The sequence below is a fragment of the Mastigoproctus giganteus genome, chromosome 4 (genome assembly GCF_048544385.1).
Source record: "Mastigoproctus giganteus isolate SK-2022 chromosome 4, ASM4854438v1, whole genome shotgun sequence".
NCBI lineage: Eukaryota > Metazoa > Arthropoda > Arachnida > Uropygi > Thelyphonidae > Mastigoproctus > Mastigoproctus giganteus.
The window spans coordinates 172852753-172868751 of NC_143578.1; the positions used below are offsets into that span (position 1 = coordinate 172852753).

Genomic DNA, 15999 nt, shown 5'->3' on the forward strand with positions numbered 1-15999 from the left:
TGTAGTCTGTATAGGGGACTAACAGGCAGCGAGTATTATTGGGAATTGCTGATTTGGCTGCAGCGTCAGCCAAATCATTTCCCCTAATCCCAATGTGGCTCGGAATCCAGCAGAAGCGGATGTCATATTCGCGTTCATGGAGAACGTGAATCTTCTGCTGAATGCTAGACAGAACTGGATGAGGATTATATCTCAAGGATATTAAAGCCTGTAACATGCTAAGAGAGTCGGTATATAAAATGAACCGTTGATATTGGCAATCACTAATGTGATCCAAGGCTAACTCAACAGCGTGCAGCTCTGCAGTAAATATGCTGCATTCAGAGGGAATCTGCTCTGATATAGTCCTGTCTGTAAAGACAGCAGCAGATCCCACATATGAATCTGACTTCGAACCGTCTGTGTAGACTGGCGCGAAGTCGGAATATTCAGTTCGGTGTGCTGAATGAAGCTGCAGGTAGACACATGATGGAGTGTCCGACTTTGCCCAGATTCTAAGCGACAAGTCGCATGCCGGAACACGAGCATGCCAGGGTGGGAAGGGTTGCTGTGATGTTTGGGCAACCTTGTCTACCTTGATATTAAGTTCGTTGAGTAGCCCTTGGAGACGAATACCAAAAGGACGATTGGCAGTCTTACGGGTATTGTACAAGTTTTCCCATCGTGGCTCAAAAACGAAGGGCCACGTAGGGTGGTCTGGCAGGGATTTCAGTTTTAAAGTGTACTTTAGAGACAACTGCTTACGTCGAAGCGATAACGGTGGTTCGTTTGCTTCGACGTATAAGCTCTGGACAGGAGATGTGCGATATGCTCCAGTAGCAATACGTAGGGCCTGATGATGGACGGGGTCCAGCCACCGCAGGACACTGTCTCGGGCTGAGGAGTATACCTGGGACCCATAGTCTACTTTGGATCGCACAAGTGCACGGTAAAGCAGAAGAAGGGTGCATCTGTCTGCTCCCCAAGATGTAGAGGAGAGCGAGCGGAGAATATTAAGCCCGCGTGTGCACTTTGTGCGGAGTTGACGAATATGATCCAAGAAGGTCAGTTTTTTATCGAATATGAGTCCCAAGAATTTTGTGTTCGCTGCTACAGGAATTGCATTTTGTCCGAGCCTTAATTCAGGTTCAGGATGAAGATTACGCTTGCGACAAAAGTGTACGCAAGCGGTCTTCTCCGGCGAGAACCTGAAGCCATTAGCAAGTGCCCAGACATTCAGGTTATCAATGGCTTTCTGCAGTTGTCTTTCAATAACCCTCATGTTGCACGACTGGCAAAAAACGCTAAAGTCATCAACATAGAGGGCACTGTGTACAGTTGGAGGAAGTTGTTCTGCGATGGAATTTATTTTGATGGCAAAAAGCGTGACACTTAATACTGATCCTTGTGGTACTCCCTCCTCTTGGCTAAAGGAGCGAGAGAGTGAGGATCCCACACGAACTTGGAAAGATCGATTGGCTAAAAACATTTGAATAAAAAGGGGGAGATGCCCTCTAAGGCCAAGGTTATGTAAATCTTTTAAAATGCCAAATCTCCAAGTTGTGTCATACGCTTTTTCCATGTCGAAGAACACCGACACCAAGTGTTCGCGTTTTAGGAAAGCATCCCGGATGGATGCTTCCAATCTAATAAGATGGTCCAAAGTGGACCGGTTCCGTCGGAAGCCGCACTGGATGTTGGAGAGAAGGTCATTTGATTCTAAATACCATATTAAACGAGAATTGACCATTCTCTCCAGGATTTTGCACAAACAGCTAGTCAGAGCAATAGGACGATAATTGGTGGTGACCTTTGGATCCTTTCCTGGCTTAGGAAAGGCAAGAACGATTGCCTTTCGCCAGGAGTCCGGAAACTGCCCTTCAGTAAAGATCCTGTTATACAGAAAGAGCAGACAGTCCATAGATTTTGGTGGAAGATTTTTAATCATTTCATAATGGATGCCATCTGGTCCAACGGCACTTGCCTTGGAAAGAGCGAGGGCTCTTTCCAGTTCTTGAGTAGTGAAATCCCCGTTGTAGGGATAAATACTCTTAGATTTAAAGTTAAGTGCCTGTTTTTCGATTTTATATTTCAGGACCAGGAACTCTGGGGAGTACGAGGATGTTGTGGAGATGTTAGAGAATGTTTCCCCAAGAGCATTGGCTATTGCAGTTGGATCTGCAATAGCGCATCCATTATAATCTAGGATTGAAGAAGGGTGGGATGTATATTTTCCCTTCATTTTCCGGATTTTATCCCAGACTACCTTAGAGTTGGTAGACTGGTTAATAGATGATGTAAAACAGATCCACGATTCCTTTTGACTCTGACGACGGGTGTAGCGTGCTTTGGCTCGTGCACGTTTGAAGGCTATAAGGTTGTTCGTGGTAGGATATCGGCGAAATATCCCCCACGCTTTGTTTTGAGCCTTTTTTGCTGCTGTGCATTGTGAATTCCACCAAGGTTTGGGAAATGGTGGAAACCGGGCTGATGTTTTTGGAACTGTATTCGCAGCTGCTTGGACAATATTTTCTGTGATGTACTTAACTGCATCATTGATAGGCTCTTGACTGACTGTGCTAAGATCGAAATTTGCCTGTTGTTGGAAGGCAGTCCAGTCAGCCTGATCAATCTTCCACCGTGGTAACCTAAAAGGAAGACATGGTCTCCCACTGTGTGACAAGGTTATCACAGGGAAGTGATCGCTTCCGTATGGATTCTCCTCCACTTCCCAAGTGAGTGAAGGGAGTAGAGAAGGGGAGCAGATAGAGAGATCAATGGCAGAAAAAGTACGGGTAGGCATGTGGAAGAAGGTGTTTTTTCCAGTATTTAGAAGGGAAAGGTCATTGTCATTGAGCATACGCTCAATGACTCGTCCCCTTCCGTTGATGTTAGCACTACCCCACAGGGTATTGTGTCCGTTAAAATCCCCGAGAAGTAAGAAAGGGGGAGGCAGCTGCATTAGAAGATCATCAAGGTCTGCCTGGGAGATGTCAGTTCCAGGCGGCAAATAAATGGAGCACACAGTTAATAAAAATCCCACTGAAAGGCGAATTGCGACAGCCTCTATGCTGGTTGTAATTAGCAAGGGCTGCACTGGGGTCTGGTTACCCACAAGGATAGCCACTCCCCCGTGTACAGAGCCATCCGCAATTCTATCCTTACGAAAAATTGTGGTGTTATGCATCGTGGGATCGTCATTTGCCTTTAGGTAGGTCTCCTGCAAGCATAAGCAAACTGGCTCGTGCTTTTGCAGGAGGGCCTTGATGTCATCTATATTTCGCCGGAATCCACGACAATTCCATTGTAGAAATTTAGCCATTATTTTGGCTTGGTGGGTCCATCAGGCGGCTTCCGAGGTGCTGAGGGCTTACTTTTATCAGTCTTGGATTTGTCCTTTTTGGGGAAGAATGGACGCTGTCCCGTGTCCATTTCCTCCTCCGCGAAGAGTTCCAAGACTGACTCTTCGGGTACCTCCTTCTGCTCCACATCCATCTTTTCTTGGGTACTAGGGGGGACTTCCCCTTTCTTATTCTTTTCTTTCATAATTGTCTTTGATACTTGTGGAGCATTAGGAGGTACCGATATAGGAGTGGCAGCTGATTGGTCCTTCTGTGTAGGTTTTTGCGAACTTAAAAGATACCGCGCGATGGGAGTGAAAGACTCCTTTGGAGGAATGGTCATGTCCGTCTGAGTTCCGACGGAACATCTCCCTGCTACCTTCTGGGCGTAGGTAGGTCTGTTGGTATTCAGGGGTTTGACCGATTTCCTTGCCTCCTGGTATGATATGTTAAGCTCTGCCTTCAGCCGTTGAATCTCTTTTTCTTCTTTCCACCTCTGGCATGCTCGTGAATAGGCCGGGTGTTCGCCTTCACAGTTAATACAGGTGGGTTTTGCGGCTGAACATGCTGTTGTTTCGTGGTCCTTTGCACCGCATCGAGCGCATGCAAGGACTCCACGGCAGGCCATTTGAGAATGTCCATACTTCTGGCATTTGAAACACCGTAAAGGGTTCGGAATGTATGGACGCACTGAACAGTTGATGTATCCAGCTTTAATCTCATCAGGAGGTTTAGGAGTGTTGAAAGTCAGGATAACGCTCCTGGTTTTAACTATTTTTCCATCCCTTCGCGCAGTGATTCTCTTTACGGCAATGACTCCCTGTGGTTTTAATTCGGAGCAGATTTCCTCCTCGTATACGTCGAGAAGGTCCCACTCCGAAATGACACCTCTAGATGAATTGAGTGTTCTGTGTGGTGTCACTGTTATAGGGATTCCTCCGATTGATGTTGTTCGGAGTAGGTGTTCAGATTGCCTCTCATTTGTAGTTTCAATTAAGAGGTCTCCAGAGCGGAGCCTCTTAACTGATTTGGGTGAACCTACTAACCCATCTAACCCTTTCTGTATAAAGAAAGGTGACATTTTTCCAATCGGTTTTTCATTGGTGGAGTGCATGATTAAAAACCGCGGGATAGGACCTGATGGTAATTCAGTCCGCTGCCTCTTTGAAGCAATATTGCTGTCAGTGTCTGTGTTTTCAGATAGGGACCGGGTTGGGGCCCCTGAAGAAATGAGTTTATCAGGATTCATGGAGTTTATTAAAGTGTTCAGTGCCCGGGCTCCCCACCCACCACGGAGCCCAAAGGGACGCCCACTACCCGGCATGCAATAAATGCGCTCGGGAGTGGGACGCCAGGGCTACCCAGACACCATACCCGCACCGCCGCCAGCCTGAATCCTGTCCCTCGGACCATGAGGGTAGGGGCATGGCTTTGACACGGTTGACCCTCGCAGGCGAACCTACTAGCCGATTGATCCTAGCCGGGCCTTCCAGGACCACCCGTCTTGTCGAAGCAGGGGCCAAAGTGGTGTATTGAAGCTGGGCCCCTCAACCACCAGGATCCCCCTTTCCGAATTTCCACGGGTCGCAGCGCACGGCAAACACGCCGGATTCTATTGATGTAAGCCCGGAACCTAGGCTGTGGGCGTTGGATCCCAGTGATGCTAGTCTGGAAGTCCAGCAGCGTCACTGGGAGGTCCCCTCACCACGTACAGGTGCCCACGTCGAGGGGCCTTCTCTGCTGTTTATAAGTGCACCATCGCTATTCTTCAGTTTCAGTATCATTTGTCTTTCTGTATTACTGCTCATGGCTGCTGATTTAAATCCTTTGTTTTCCCTTAATGCTTGTTCTACTTTTCTTGTGTTAAATCTTCTTATGTCCTCTCTGAGTCTCTTTCTAATGGCTTTGCATAACTCAGTATACTCAATTTTCTCCCTGTCAGTGTTTTTCTTGCTTTTCATTTGTCGTCTTTGGTTCATCATGACAAGTGTTTCTTGACTAATTTTTTCTTCTTTGGATTTCTTTTTCCCTATAGGTTTCTTGGGCTTTATCACTTTCAAAAAGTTGTAATATTCCTCGTCGATGTCTTGGTCCTCAGCACTCTGCAGAAGCTCATACTTGTTCTTAAGTTCCAGTACATACTGCTTTTTCTCCTCTTCTGTTATCTCAAAGACCTTTGTATTATTTACTCGAGTCAGTTTTTTCCTTTCCTACATCTATATCAAGTGTACATCTTACCATTCTGTAATCACTTCCAACATTTACCTTATTCAGGACGGTAACATTATTCACAATATATCTTCTGTTAGCGAGGATGAAGTAGATTTCATTAGTAGTTAATCCATTTGGACTCTTCCATGTCCACTTTCTGTTCACCCTTTTCTTGAAAAAAGTGTTCATTACTGACAGTCCTTGAGATTCTGCAAATTCCACAAGTCTTTCACCTCTTTCATTTCTTTCACCAATTCCAAAATTTCCTGTAGTTCCCCTTTCTATGCTGTTTTGTCTTTTTCCAACCTTAGCATTGAAGTCCCTCATAATAATAGTGTAGTGGGTTTTCTGCTCATCTAGAAGACTCTCAATTTTGGTGTACATTTCTTCAACCTCTTCATCATCATGGCTCGATGTTGGTGCATAAATCATTATAATCTTTAGCTTGTATCTCTTTGAAATCTTGAGTATTAGTCTTGACACTCTTGGTGATGTACTTTTGAATTCCAAAATGTTGTTTTTAAAATCTTTATGGACCAGAAACCCAACTCCACCTTCACTCCTTTCACTGTTTCCATTGGTGTACAGCAGATTTCCACTTGATAAACTTATAAGTGATTCATTTCTTCTTCTTGTTTCAGCCAAACCGATGATACTCCAATTCACATTTTCTAATTCCTTTTCCAGCTCTAATATCCTGTCTTCACCGATGAGTGTTCTTACGTTATAACAGGCCAAGTTCAGTTTCTGTGCATGGCAGCCTGGTCGTACCCAGAGATTCTTAGCACCCTCTGCTTCCACTCTGATCCTCTCGCTGCCTTAAGAGGGGGAGTGAAAGACGCTGGGGACTGAGGGCCATTTGTTTCATTGTGCTGTCATGTACTGGAGGGTTTGGTCTTTTTCTCTTCACACTGGCCTTGAAGAGAACCACTCTACACGTTCGTTGCCACCTAAGTGACGTAAAAGGCTTGCCATCGAGGTGTGCATGAGTGGATTTTAGGGAGGCAGGCCAACCGGACTTCTCCTAAATCTTCTGTAATAGAGAGATATTGGATCCATCAGTGTTTTAGGCTGAGTGTCTGATAACACACAGGATACCTGTTCCCCTCTAAGCCCATTTAGGGGACTTCAATGCTAAGATTAGAAAGAGAAAACAACACAGAAATGGAAACTATAGGAAATTTTGGAATTGGTGAAACACTTGTGAAAATCTCAAGGAATGTCAAAAATGAACACTTTTCAAGAAAAGGGTGAACAGAAAGTGGATATGGAAAAGACCAAATGGATTAACAACAAATGAAATTGATTTCAGCCTCACTAACAGAAGATATATTGTGAACGATGTTACCATCCTGAACAAGGTAAATGTTGGAAGTGATCACAGAATGGTAAGATGCACACTTCATATAGATGTAAGAAAAGAAAGGAAAAAACTGACTCGTGTAAATAATATGAAGGTCTTTGAGATAAAAGAAGAGGAGAAAAAGCAAAATTTTGAGCTTCTGCAGACCTTTCAGGACCAAGATATATACAAGGAATACAACAACTTGCTGGAAGTGATAAAATCCAAGAAACCTATAGGTTAAAAAAAAATCCAAGGAAGAAAAAATTAGTCAAGAAACACTTATTGCGATGAACCGAATCATGATGAAGAGCAAGATAAACAAGGACAAAATTTGGTATACTGAGTTCAAAGCCATTAGAAAGAGACTTGAGAGGACATAAGAAGATTTAACACAAGAAAAGACAGAGAACTTAAGTCAGCAGTCATGAGCAGTAATACAGAAAGACAAGACAAATGATACTGAATCTGAAGAATGGTGATAGTGTACTTATAGTAGAGAAGACAAAAAAATAACATTTTAAATAGCAGAAGACAAATAGCTCCTTTATATAATATTATAAAGTTATATAAGGAGCAAGGGAATGATGCCAGCAGTGGGAAAGGTGGATCACAAATCAGCAACACATATGACATACCCAATATCCTTCCTAATGAGATAGAACATGCAATGAAGAATCAAAAAAGCCCCAGGTGAAGATGAAGTTACTGTAGAGTTGTTAAAATTAGGAGGAAGAGACATGACATGGAAACTGACAGGACTATTCACAAAATACATCAGGAAAAGAGAAATCAGAAATTATAGAACAATTAGTTTGTTGTCTCACAAGGATCATTACTAACAGATTAGAAAGAATACTTGATGAAAATCAACTGAAAGAGCAAGCTGACTTTAGGACAGGATTCTCAACTTTGGATCGCCTTCACGTAATATCACAGCTAATGGAGAAAGCAAATTAATATAAAATGCCATTATGCCTGGTATTTGAGGATTATGAAAAGGCATTTGACTCTATACAACATTTCGGGCACTGGAAAGACAAGGCATAGACATCCCCATACACTAGGATTTTTAAGAAAATATATGAGAACACTATCTTCTTCATTAGACTACACAAAGATAGTAGCAAATTTAAAATTGAGAAAGGAGTTAGACAAGGATAATATCTTAGACAATATCTCTGAAGTTGTTTACTGCTGTCCTTAAAGAAGCAGAAAAGAGTCAATGTGAATGGAGAGTACCTGAACCATTTACAATTTGCAGGTAACATTGTGATCACAAGCCACGATCCCAAAGAATTATAGGAAAATCTTAATCAGTTATGCAGAGTTAGTAAGGATTTCGAACTAAAGATGAATATGGCTGAAACAAAAGTAATGATAAACAAGTATGCCACAGAAGGGGATATAATCATTGAAGGAGTAGAAATTGAAAAGGTGGATTCATATACTTTTCTTGGACAAGTCATTAGCTGTAATAATGATAAATGGCTGGAAGTAAAGAAAAGAATAAATTTCAGATGGATAGCATTCATAAATGCAGTCAGGTACTGAGTAGTAATATCCAATTTATGTCTGAAACATAAAATAATGAATCAATGTAATACTCCTCACCATGACTTATGGAAGTGAAACTTGGACACTCACCAAAAGAATGGAAGAGAAGCTGAAGACTACACAGTGAAGAATGGAACAAATTATTAGGAATCAGACTGTTGGGATTAGACAGCAAACTCAAGTAAAGGGCATTCTTATCAAAACTAAAGAAATGAAATGGATTTGGGAAGGACACATAGCTCGAAGACATGATGACAGATGGACTAAAAAAAAATAACAGAATGGTACCCAAGAGGAGCTAAAAGAAAACCAGGAAGACAACAATGGAGATGGACAGATGAAATTCAAGAGTTCGTGGACAGCAAATGGATGGCCACTGCACAAAACAGAAGGAACTGAAAGTTGCTGTAGAGTCCTTCATCCTGCAGTGGATTGAAAATGGCTGATGATGATGATGCTGGAAAATGCATGAAACAGTTATGTTAATGTTAATGTAGGCTGTGATATGTGCAAGGGCAGACCCATGTGGAAGGTTTTTTTTATTTTCTGAAAGTGGTCACAGATAATGGGAACAGGCAGTCTCATTTTTTATAGTAGTTACCATTAATAGTACCATTCACAAAGTGTATTCTCTACACTCCTTGCTTGTTGTGCACCACTAAATCTCATTGGAAACTTCACTGTTGATTTAATGCAGTTAGAGCAATAAGTTTTATTGAAACTGTGCAAACATAGTAGTTCCCATCCAGTCTATGGAGGCTAAATCTGGACTTGAGGAGGAGATTACGGATTTCCACTGCTCCATTGTTCAGTTGGCTTTAGCGAATGTAATTCATGAGTGGAAAAAGTGGCCTTTTAAAAGATATTTTTCACTTAGGGATTTGGTCAATGAGGGCTTATAAGTTCAATGTTTCAAGCCACCCTTGACAAGTCTTACTTTATGTGTCAGTTAAACCTTTGAATGGACCAAGTAACTTCAATCCTGATGGCATCCTTACTCTTGCTTAGACTACACATGAGGGGACATAAATTGAGGATGGGTGGTTGTAGGATAGATGTGTGAAAAGTTGTATTCAGCCAGTGGGTAGTTGATTTTGGAATAAACTTCATCGAGTGTTGTGTAATTCAGTAGTTTGAGTAAATTCAAGAACTAGACAAACTATTAGAGAAGATAGAGAAGTGACATGGGATATATATATTTTTTTTGCTGATGCCAGATAGGCCTGCTTTCTTGCAGTATACCATTTGTCACCACCAATACTTCATCAGAAAGATATTTAACTTGCTTTTACCCCATCTGCATGATCACAAAGCTTAGAAATTTTATTATTCTATTCTGTGCTAGAGGTAAACTGCTTATCCTCTTATAGATTTTTTTTTTTTTTTTTTTTTTGAAATATACAAACAGAAAAGCCCCACCTATCAAGAGAAATAATTAAACTTTTCTTCCTCAGAGTTAACTGCTTGTGTCATATTGCTGCTGCATAGAAATGGAGACAGCATATACGAGCTGGTGGATGCTTTTATATACAGGATGATACAAAAACATGCATACGTTACACAATCTGTAAGTTAATGCATTTGCTATTATTTAGTAGCAGGATAAAATAATGCCATCAGGTAACAGTGTCATGAACAGGAAAATAATGAAATAAGGGGGTGGGGCAATTTTTGTTTAATGTTTCCTTATTAATCCCGGAATACTGGGTACTGTATTTTCCAATTGAATTTGTTTTAGTTATTGTGAAAACATGGCTGCATTCAGTGGGTTTTCCTAATATGTATTTATATTCTGGACAGCAGAGGCCAAAAGAGTTTACAACTTTACTGCAGCTGATTTCTAGCCATAAACAAAAATGGACACCCTTCTGGGGGTATACAAGCTCAATCTCGCATTGTACTCAACATTGTAATCCCTTCCCCTCCACCCCATGATCACAGCCATTCTCAAATTGAACTTGCAGTTTTGCACAGCAGTTTTTGGTGGGGTGCTGTGTAGTGCTGTAGTTGTAAAATTAGCAGAAGGTATACTCTGTGAATGTTACATATGCAGAGAGTATACTGTGCTTATTAATCGAATATGGCATGCACACACACCACACACACACACACAGACAGCAGCATATATATTAAAAAAATAATAAAATTATAAGCATTGCCTAAGAATCAAATTCTAATAAATTTACTTTTTAATTTTCAGTAAATATTTTAATATTTGTTTTCTAAGTCTTTTAAAAACCACAAGGTATACGCTAATCACCTAAAAAAATCCAGAGGGTATACGGCTTCTACCCCCCACTACAGCCCTGGCGCTGTATATTTCAAGATAGTATTCAAGGAATGTTTCACTGAAAATTTTATTTTTGTTTCATTATTTACAAGCAGTTTAGGCAAATTAAAATATAATTTCGAATTTATGCTCAGCAAAACATTTACACACCACACAAGATGGGATCAAAACATTTGGGGACTGGCTTTGTATCTTCAAATTGTGGTATCGTAGTGAGTTGTAACTTATTGCAACATGTTTGTACCTAATCTGGATAGTAATGCATGAATCACCCATTTATATATAATTAGTCTGAATTAGCATGTGTTGAATAGGTGTTTTATTTATTTTGTCACATTTTAAAATTAACATTTTTACTAGTAGTGAATTTGTATCAAATTTTGTTTCAAATGAAATATTAAAAATTGACACATGAAATATTAAAAATTGCTTTTGTGTCATTCAAAGATGTTTCAGTGGTTTTAAGAGTTTGTGGGGGGGATGGCACTTGTCCACTGAAGAATTTCTTGCTCTTGCCTCCCCTCAACTTCAAAAACTATTCAAAATCAGTCATTCGTGATCTGATGAGGAGGGACCAACATTTAACTATCTACAAAGTTTCTAGTGAAATCAGCAGTTCTTATGAGATATGTCAATTAATTTTAACAGAAGATTTGGGAATACAGTGCATTTCAGCCAAGTTTGTGCCTTGCATCATCTTCACTGACAGTCACAGAGAGGATGGAGTTGTATATCTGGATCTTTGTTGACATGCTGCTGCTGATCTACACTTTGTTTTTTCCATAATTACTAGTAATGTGTGGGGACATGGCTATGATCTGGAAATAAAGGCCATCCTCTTTAAGGAAGACCCTGTCTTCTCCGAAGCCCAAATAAAAACAAGGCAATCTCAATCATATGTGAAGATCATGTTTATTTATTTTTGATTCATAGGACATTGTTCATTATAAATTTAACCCACATGGTCAATAATGAACCAGGAATACTACAAAAGAGTTCTACAGTGATTGTGTGATGTTGTTCAGAGAAAATATGGAGAAAAATGCTTCAAGGAATTGATGCTTGTATCATGAAAGTGTCCCTGCACACACAATGCTTTCCATTCAAAAATTCATTGTAAAACACTCCATCAGATTTGCAGTAACTGAGAAATTATTCAGAATGTAACAGAGGAACTATCTGCAATTCCAAAAGAAGCTTTAGCAGTACTGGAATCAGTGTATAGGGTGTCAGGGAGACTACTTCAGAGATCCATCCATATAGCTGGTAAGCTTCATAATTTCCTAAATATTACTTCACCCTAAACTTTCTGATTGCCTCTTATATATCTTGCAGTATTGCCTAACTTTATCAATATATATATATTCTGTAAAAGAACTTTCAGAAATTAAAATTCAGTGGAAAATTTTTCGTTCTACTAATAACAAAGATTAATTTCAAAGATACATACAATTGTCAAATTCCTCTTTTTGTTGCATCATTCAAAATAGTATTAGGCAACAAATAGAGACCTGGCCATGAAAACTGGTTTAATCCTCTGCTAATGGCTGGAATTTAGAAAAATTCTGATAAAGATATGGTCAGATATTGTCATGATGATATGAAACAGAAATAATGACTTGGAGAGATGATGACTTAATTTTACCATGTGAAAAATGCAATGATGCTTCTCCTCTGAAAAATTTACCAAGAAAAGGATGCTGAATCTCGTTTGCAGGAACAAAATAGTCAAATTCTACAACAAAACTAAAAACATCTTTGATCAGCTTTATAGCACTTCTAGCTATTCCAGAAAGACAGATGGTTATATGTGTGTTGTATGATATATTGCAGGACAAATTATAAAATTATATTCATCAATAGAATAATAGTAAAAGGTAATACACCCAGAAATATTGCTGTTTAGCCTTGGTTATAATTGGATATCCATTTTTCATTGAAATTTCATTTTTAGGGTATAGAGTTCTTCGGGGTGGTATTAGGATTATTTATAAGCATAGTATTCCAGGGGTAAAGATGTTTCACATGTCAGAGGAAATATTTTTAGGTCAGGTCTTTCTGACAAATCTGTACTGTGAGAATGCAAATGATTTCACCAAGACTTGTTCTTATTTGTGTGATGCTGTAAAGAGTATAACACTGGCAATATTACATTTAAATGTTACATACTTAGTTTGATCAATCCATTCTAATGCTTCTTCATACTTTTGCTGCTCCATCATGTAGTAACCCATCTCAGCACTAGCACAAGCTGCTAAGTATATATCAGCCTCAAGTTCATCATCCCTACAACATTATAAAAATAATATATAAAAATTATAAAAACTAATTAATTTGCAAAACCAACAGATACAAAGTCATCAAAGTCATTAATAAATGTTATTAACAATGAATAAAAACTGTTTGTTGTTTCCAAACTCCAAAAAATTAAAATTTGTAAGACAAACTTATTTAGCTGTACTGCTTCAGCAATAAATGATACTGATCTACTCACTTTAAAAAAAAATAACAATACCAAAGAGGCCTTTCTAGGCTTTGAAATATCTAACTATATTAAAAATTTATCTTTTCTCCTCTTTATTTTCATAAAACCTTAACCCTTTCAATAAGAAATTACATATTAATTGCTTAATTGGTCAATTCAAATACTGAACTGTAATTCTCTATAAAATGGTAATAAATTTCTTCAGAAGAACTGTTAGGTGAATGTATTACAATGTTAATATAAGTAGAATCACATTATCTTGCATATTTTGTGAATGGATGATATTCCACTGTTATTGCTTCATGTACTACATTGGCATTAAAATTCAGACGAATTATAATTTGACATACATTTAATGTCTATAAGCAAAAAGGCCTTTGTGCTCTGGATTCATATTAATAAATTATTGTGCCACAGAGCAAAAACAGAAAGAAAATGACAGGTTGCAGTTAAAAATACGTTTAATGTTACGTAAAAATACATTGATGTTCACACGAACAAAAAACACAAGTAAAAATAATACAGGAAAGTAATACATAGCTTTTGGACTGGAAGGCGTCCTTCATCAGTTGTGACCGTTAATCTAAAATATAGAAATATAGAACTCTATGTGCATGCCATGGCAGTCATGTATGGTAAACTGCATGTATGTAACAATTAGCTGTTAAAAGGGAAAGCTTGCAGTTGTAGCTGTAATGCCTGAGAACATTGTAAATGCCAACATTTGTCAGCCAGAGGATGGTCGTCCCAGTAATGGGATGGACACGACATCCTCTGTTTTGGTTAAAGGAATTGCTACAGCATGAAATGTGCAGTGATTCCAAACAAGCGCTGCGAATGGTAATGGCAGGACCGATCAATAATCATGGCATCGCAGTGTGGGTCAGTGTCATGTTGGGTCAACCAGAAGTGCTCAGAATGGATGAGTGCTCCACATCCGATAAATGGATAGCTTTTTCGTGTTCAAAAACACGACTGCTGAGCCTTCTGCCAGTTTCCCTAATGTAGCAGCCAGTGCAGTCACAGCAGGAAATACGGTAGACTGCTCCACTCTGTAGCAAGGGGGCGGGGGGATTAATGTTTTAACTCTTGAGACAAGGGATCAATCACAACTTCCTGTCCGGGAGTTGTAAGCACCTTATCCCACGAGTGCTTTAAAACTCTAGAAATCTGTTGCAATAGGTTAGGGTAGAATGAGATAAAGGTGGTCAAGGCGGCATAATTACTGTAATTTTTTCCTGGATCTACCAGTGTGTCTGACCTTATGTGACTGCAAGATTGACATAAATCTTAAAATAGCATTTACCACAAAGTAATCAGTTGTTAAAAAGCCTGGACAGCTGTCCTCTTCCTGCACCCCATTTTTAAGGAAGATATCCTAAAATCAAGGAAGATATCCTAATATTCCTAATTTCCTAATAATATTCCTAAAATCAAGGAAGATATTTGTAATTATTTCTGTCCTACTTATGCTGATTTAGTTTATTATTGGGTTACCTTTTCCTAACACAGATCTGGACACCTGAGTTATCCTCTTAAGCTTTTCACCAATTCAGTTAAGTCAATAAAAAACACAGTTCTTTAAAAAAAGGAAAAGTCTACATTTTCTTCTGAAATAAAACAATATTATACAAAGCAGAGAATATCACATATTGCAGTATTTGGGATCTATGACTTTTAAATTGTATTTAAGCATATTAATAGCCTCACCGGTAGTTGTAGCTCTAGGAAGGTTTTGGCATTTCAGTATTAGAAAAGTTTAACATTTTTTCTGATAACAAAATATATTTCTAAATATTTAGAAATTATTGTGCGGACTAACGATATTAAATGTACACGACCAGACCATCTGTTGGATAAATATAGGACTATGCTGAATAAATGCCGTGAGTTAGGTCAGAATGCGTCTGCAATACTATACTGCCTAGACACAATAGGGAGGGATTATATATTGAATGCCTTGCAGATTAACTCGAGACTTGAGGGAATATGCAAGACTCGGGGTGGGGTGGGGGATTTTTATCATAATAGCCTGCATTTGTAGGTAGAAGGAATCTATTTTGTAGAGATGGTATTCATTTGAACAAAGGTGGTGCAAAGATTTTTTGACAGTACCATTGAAGATTCCTTAAGGGTTTGGGAAAATGGCTATTTGGGGATGAGGGGGAGAAACGGTAATATAGATCCAATTTCTCTGATGATGTGGGTCAAAGTAATGCTTGCATTAAAAATTGTTTATTGTCACAACAGCAGCCAACGTGGGCAAGATGTTCCGAGGGTGGAAATGTTTCAAATGAGTGAAATGAGAAAGATAGAGAAACAAGCCTAAATAATTTCAAGGTATGTATCAGTGTAGTAAACTATAGATTATTTAGTCCCAACTGTACCTACAGTAATATCAGGAGTGTTGTCAATAAAATGGCTGAATTTGAACTCCTGGTTAGGACAACTAATGCTAATATAATAGGGCTAATAGAAACATGGTGCCACCGGAAATTGATGATAAATTCCACTATGGTATGTATAATGCATTTAGGAAAGGTATGGATGATAGAAGGGGTGGAGGGGTCATGCTTCTTATAAAAAGCAGCCTTTTCTGAGTTTGTGGTGTAAGTCAGAAGCAAAGGAACGAGAGTGGGAGTAAACTACAGACCAGAAGATTGTAAAAAATACGACGAGAGTCTTTATATGCATATGGAATGGGCAAGAAGCCGGAATGTCGTATTATGGGTGACTTTAATCTACCCCAGATTCATTGGAATGAATAGGAGGGAAACTCATGATGGGGAAAAAC

At 39.3% G+C, this 15999-nt stretch overlaps 2 protein-coding genes across 3 annotated transcripts in view; one reads left to right on the forward strand and one right to left on the reverse strand.

Moving 5' to 3' along the window:
* The window catches only part of Polr1H (RNA polymerase I subunit RpI12), a 100245-nt gene that overhangs the window by 68977 nt on the left and 15269 nt on the right, over positions 1 to 15999 (forward strand). The gene's annotated exons all lie outside the window — the stretch shown is intronic.
* The window catches only part of LOC150087207 (tetratricopeptide repeat protein 39B-like), a 349901-nt gene that overhangs the window by 16090 nt on the left and 317812 nt on the right, over positions 1 to 15999 (reverse strand). For both annotated transcript variants that reach the window (XM_090371071.1, XM_090371072.1), the window contains exon 17: positions 12890 to 13006. In XM_090371071.1, the coding sequence (XP_090227197.1) occupies positions 12890 to 13006 (117 nt within the window). The remainder of the gene's footprint in view (positions 1 to 12889; positions 13007 to 15999) is intronic.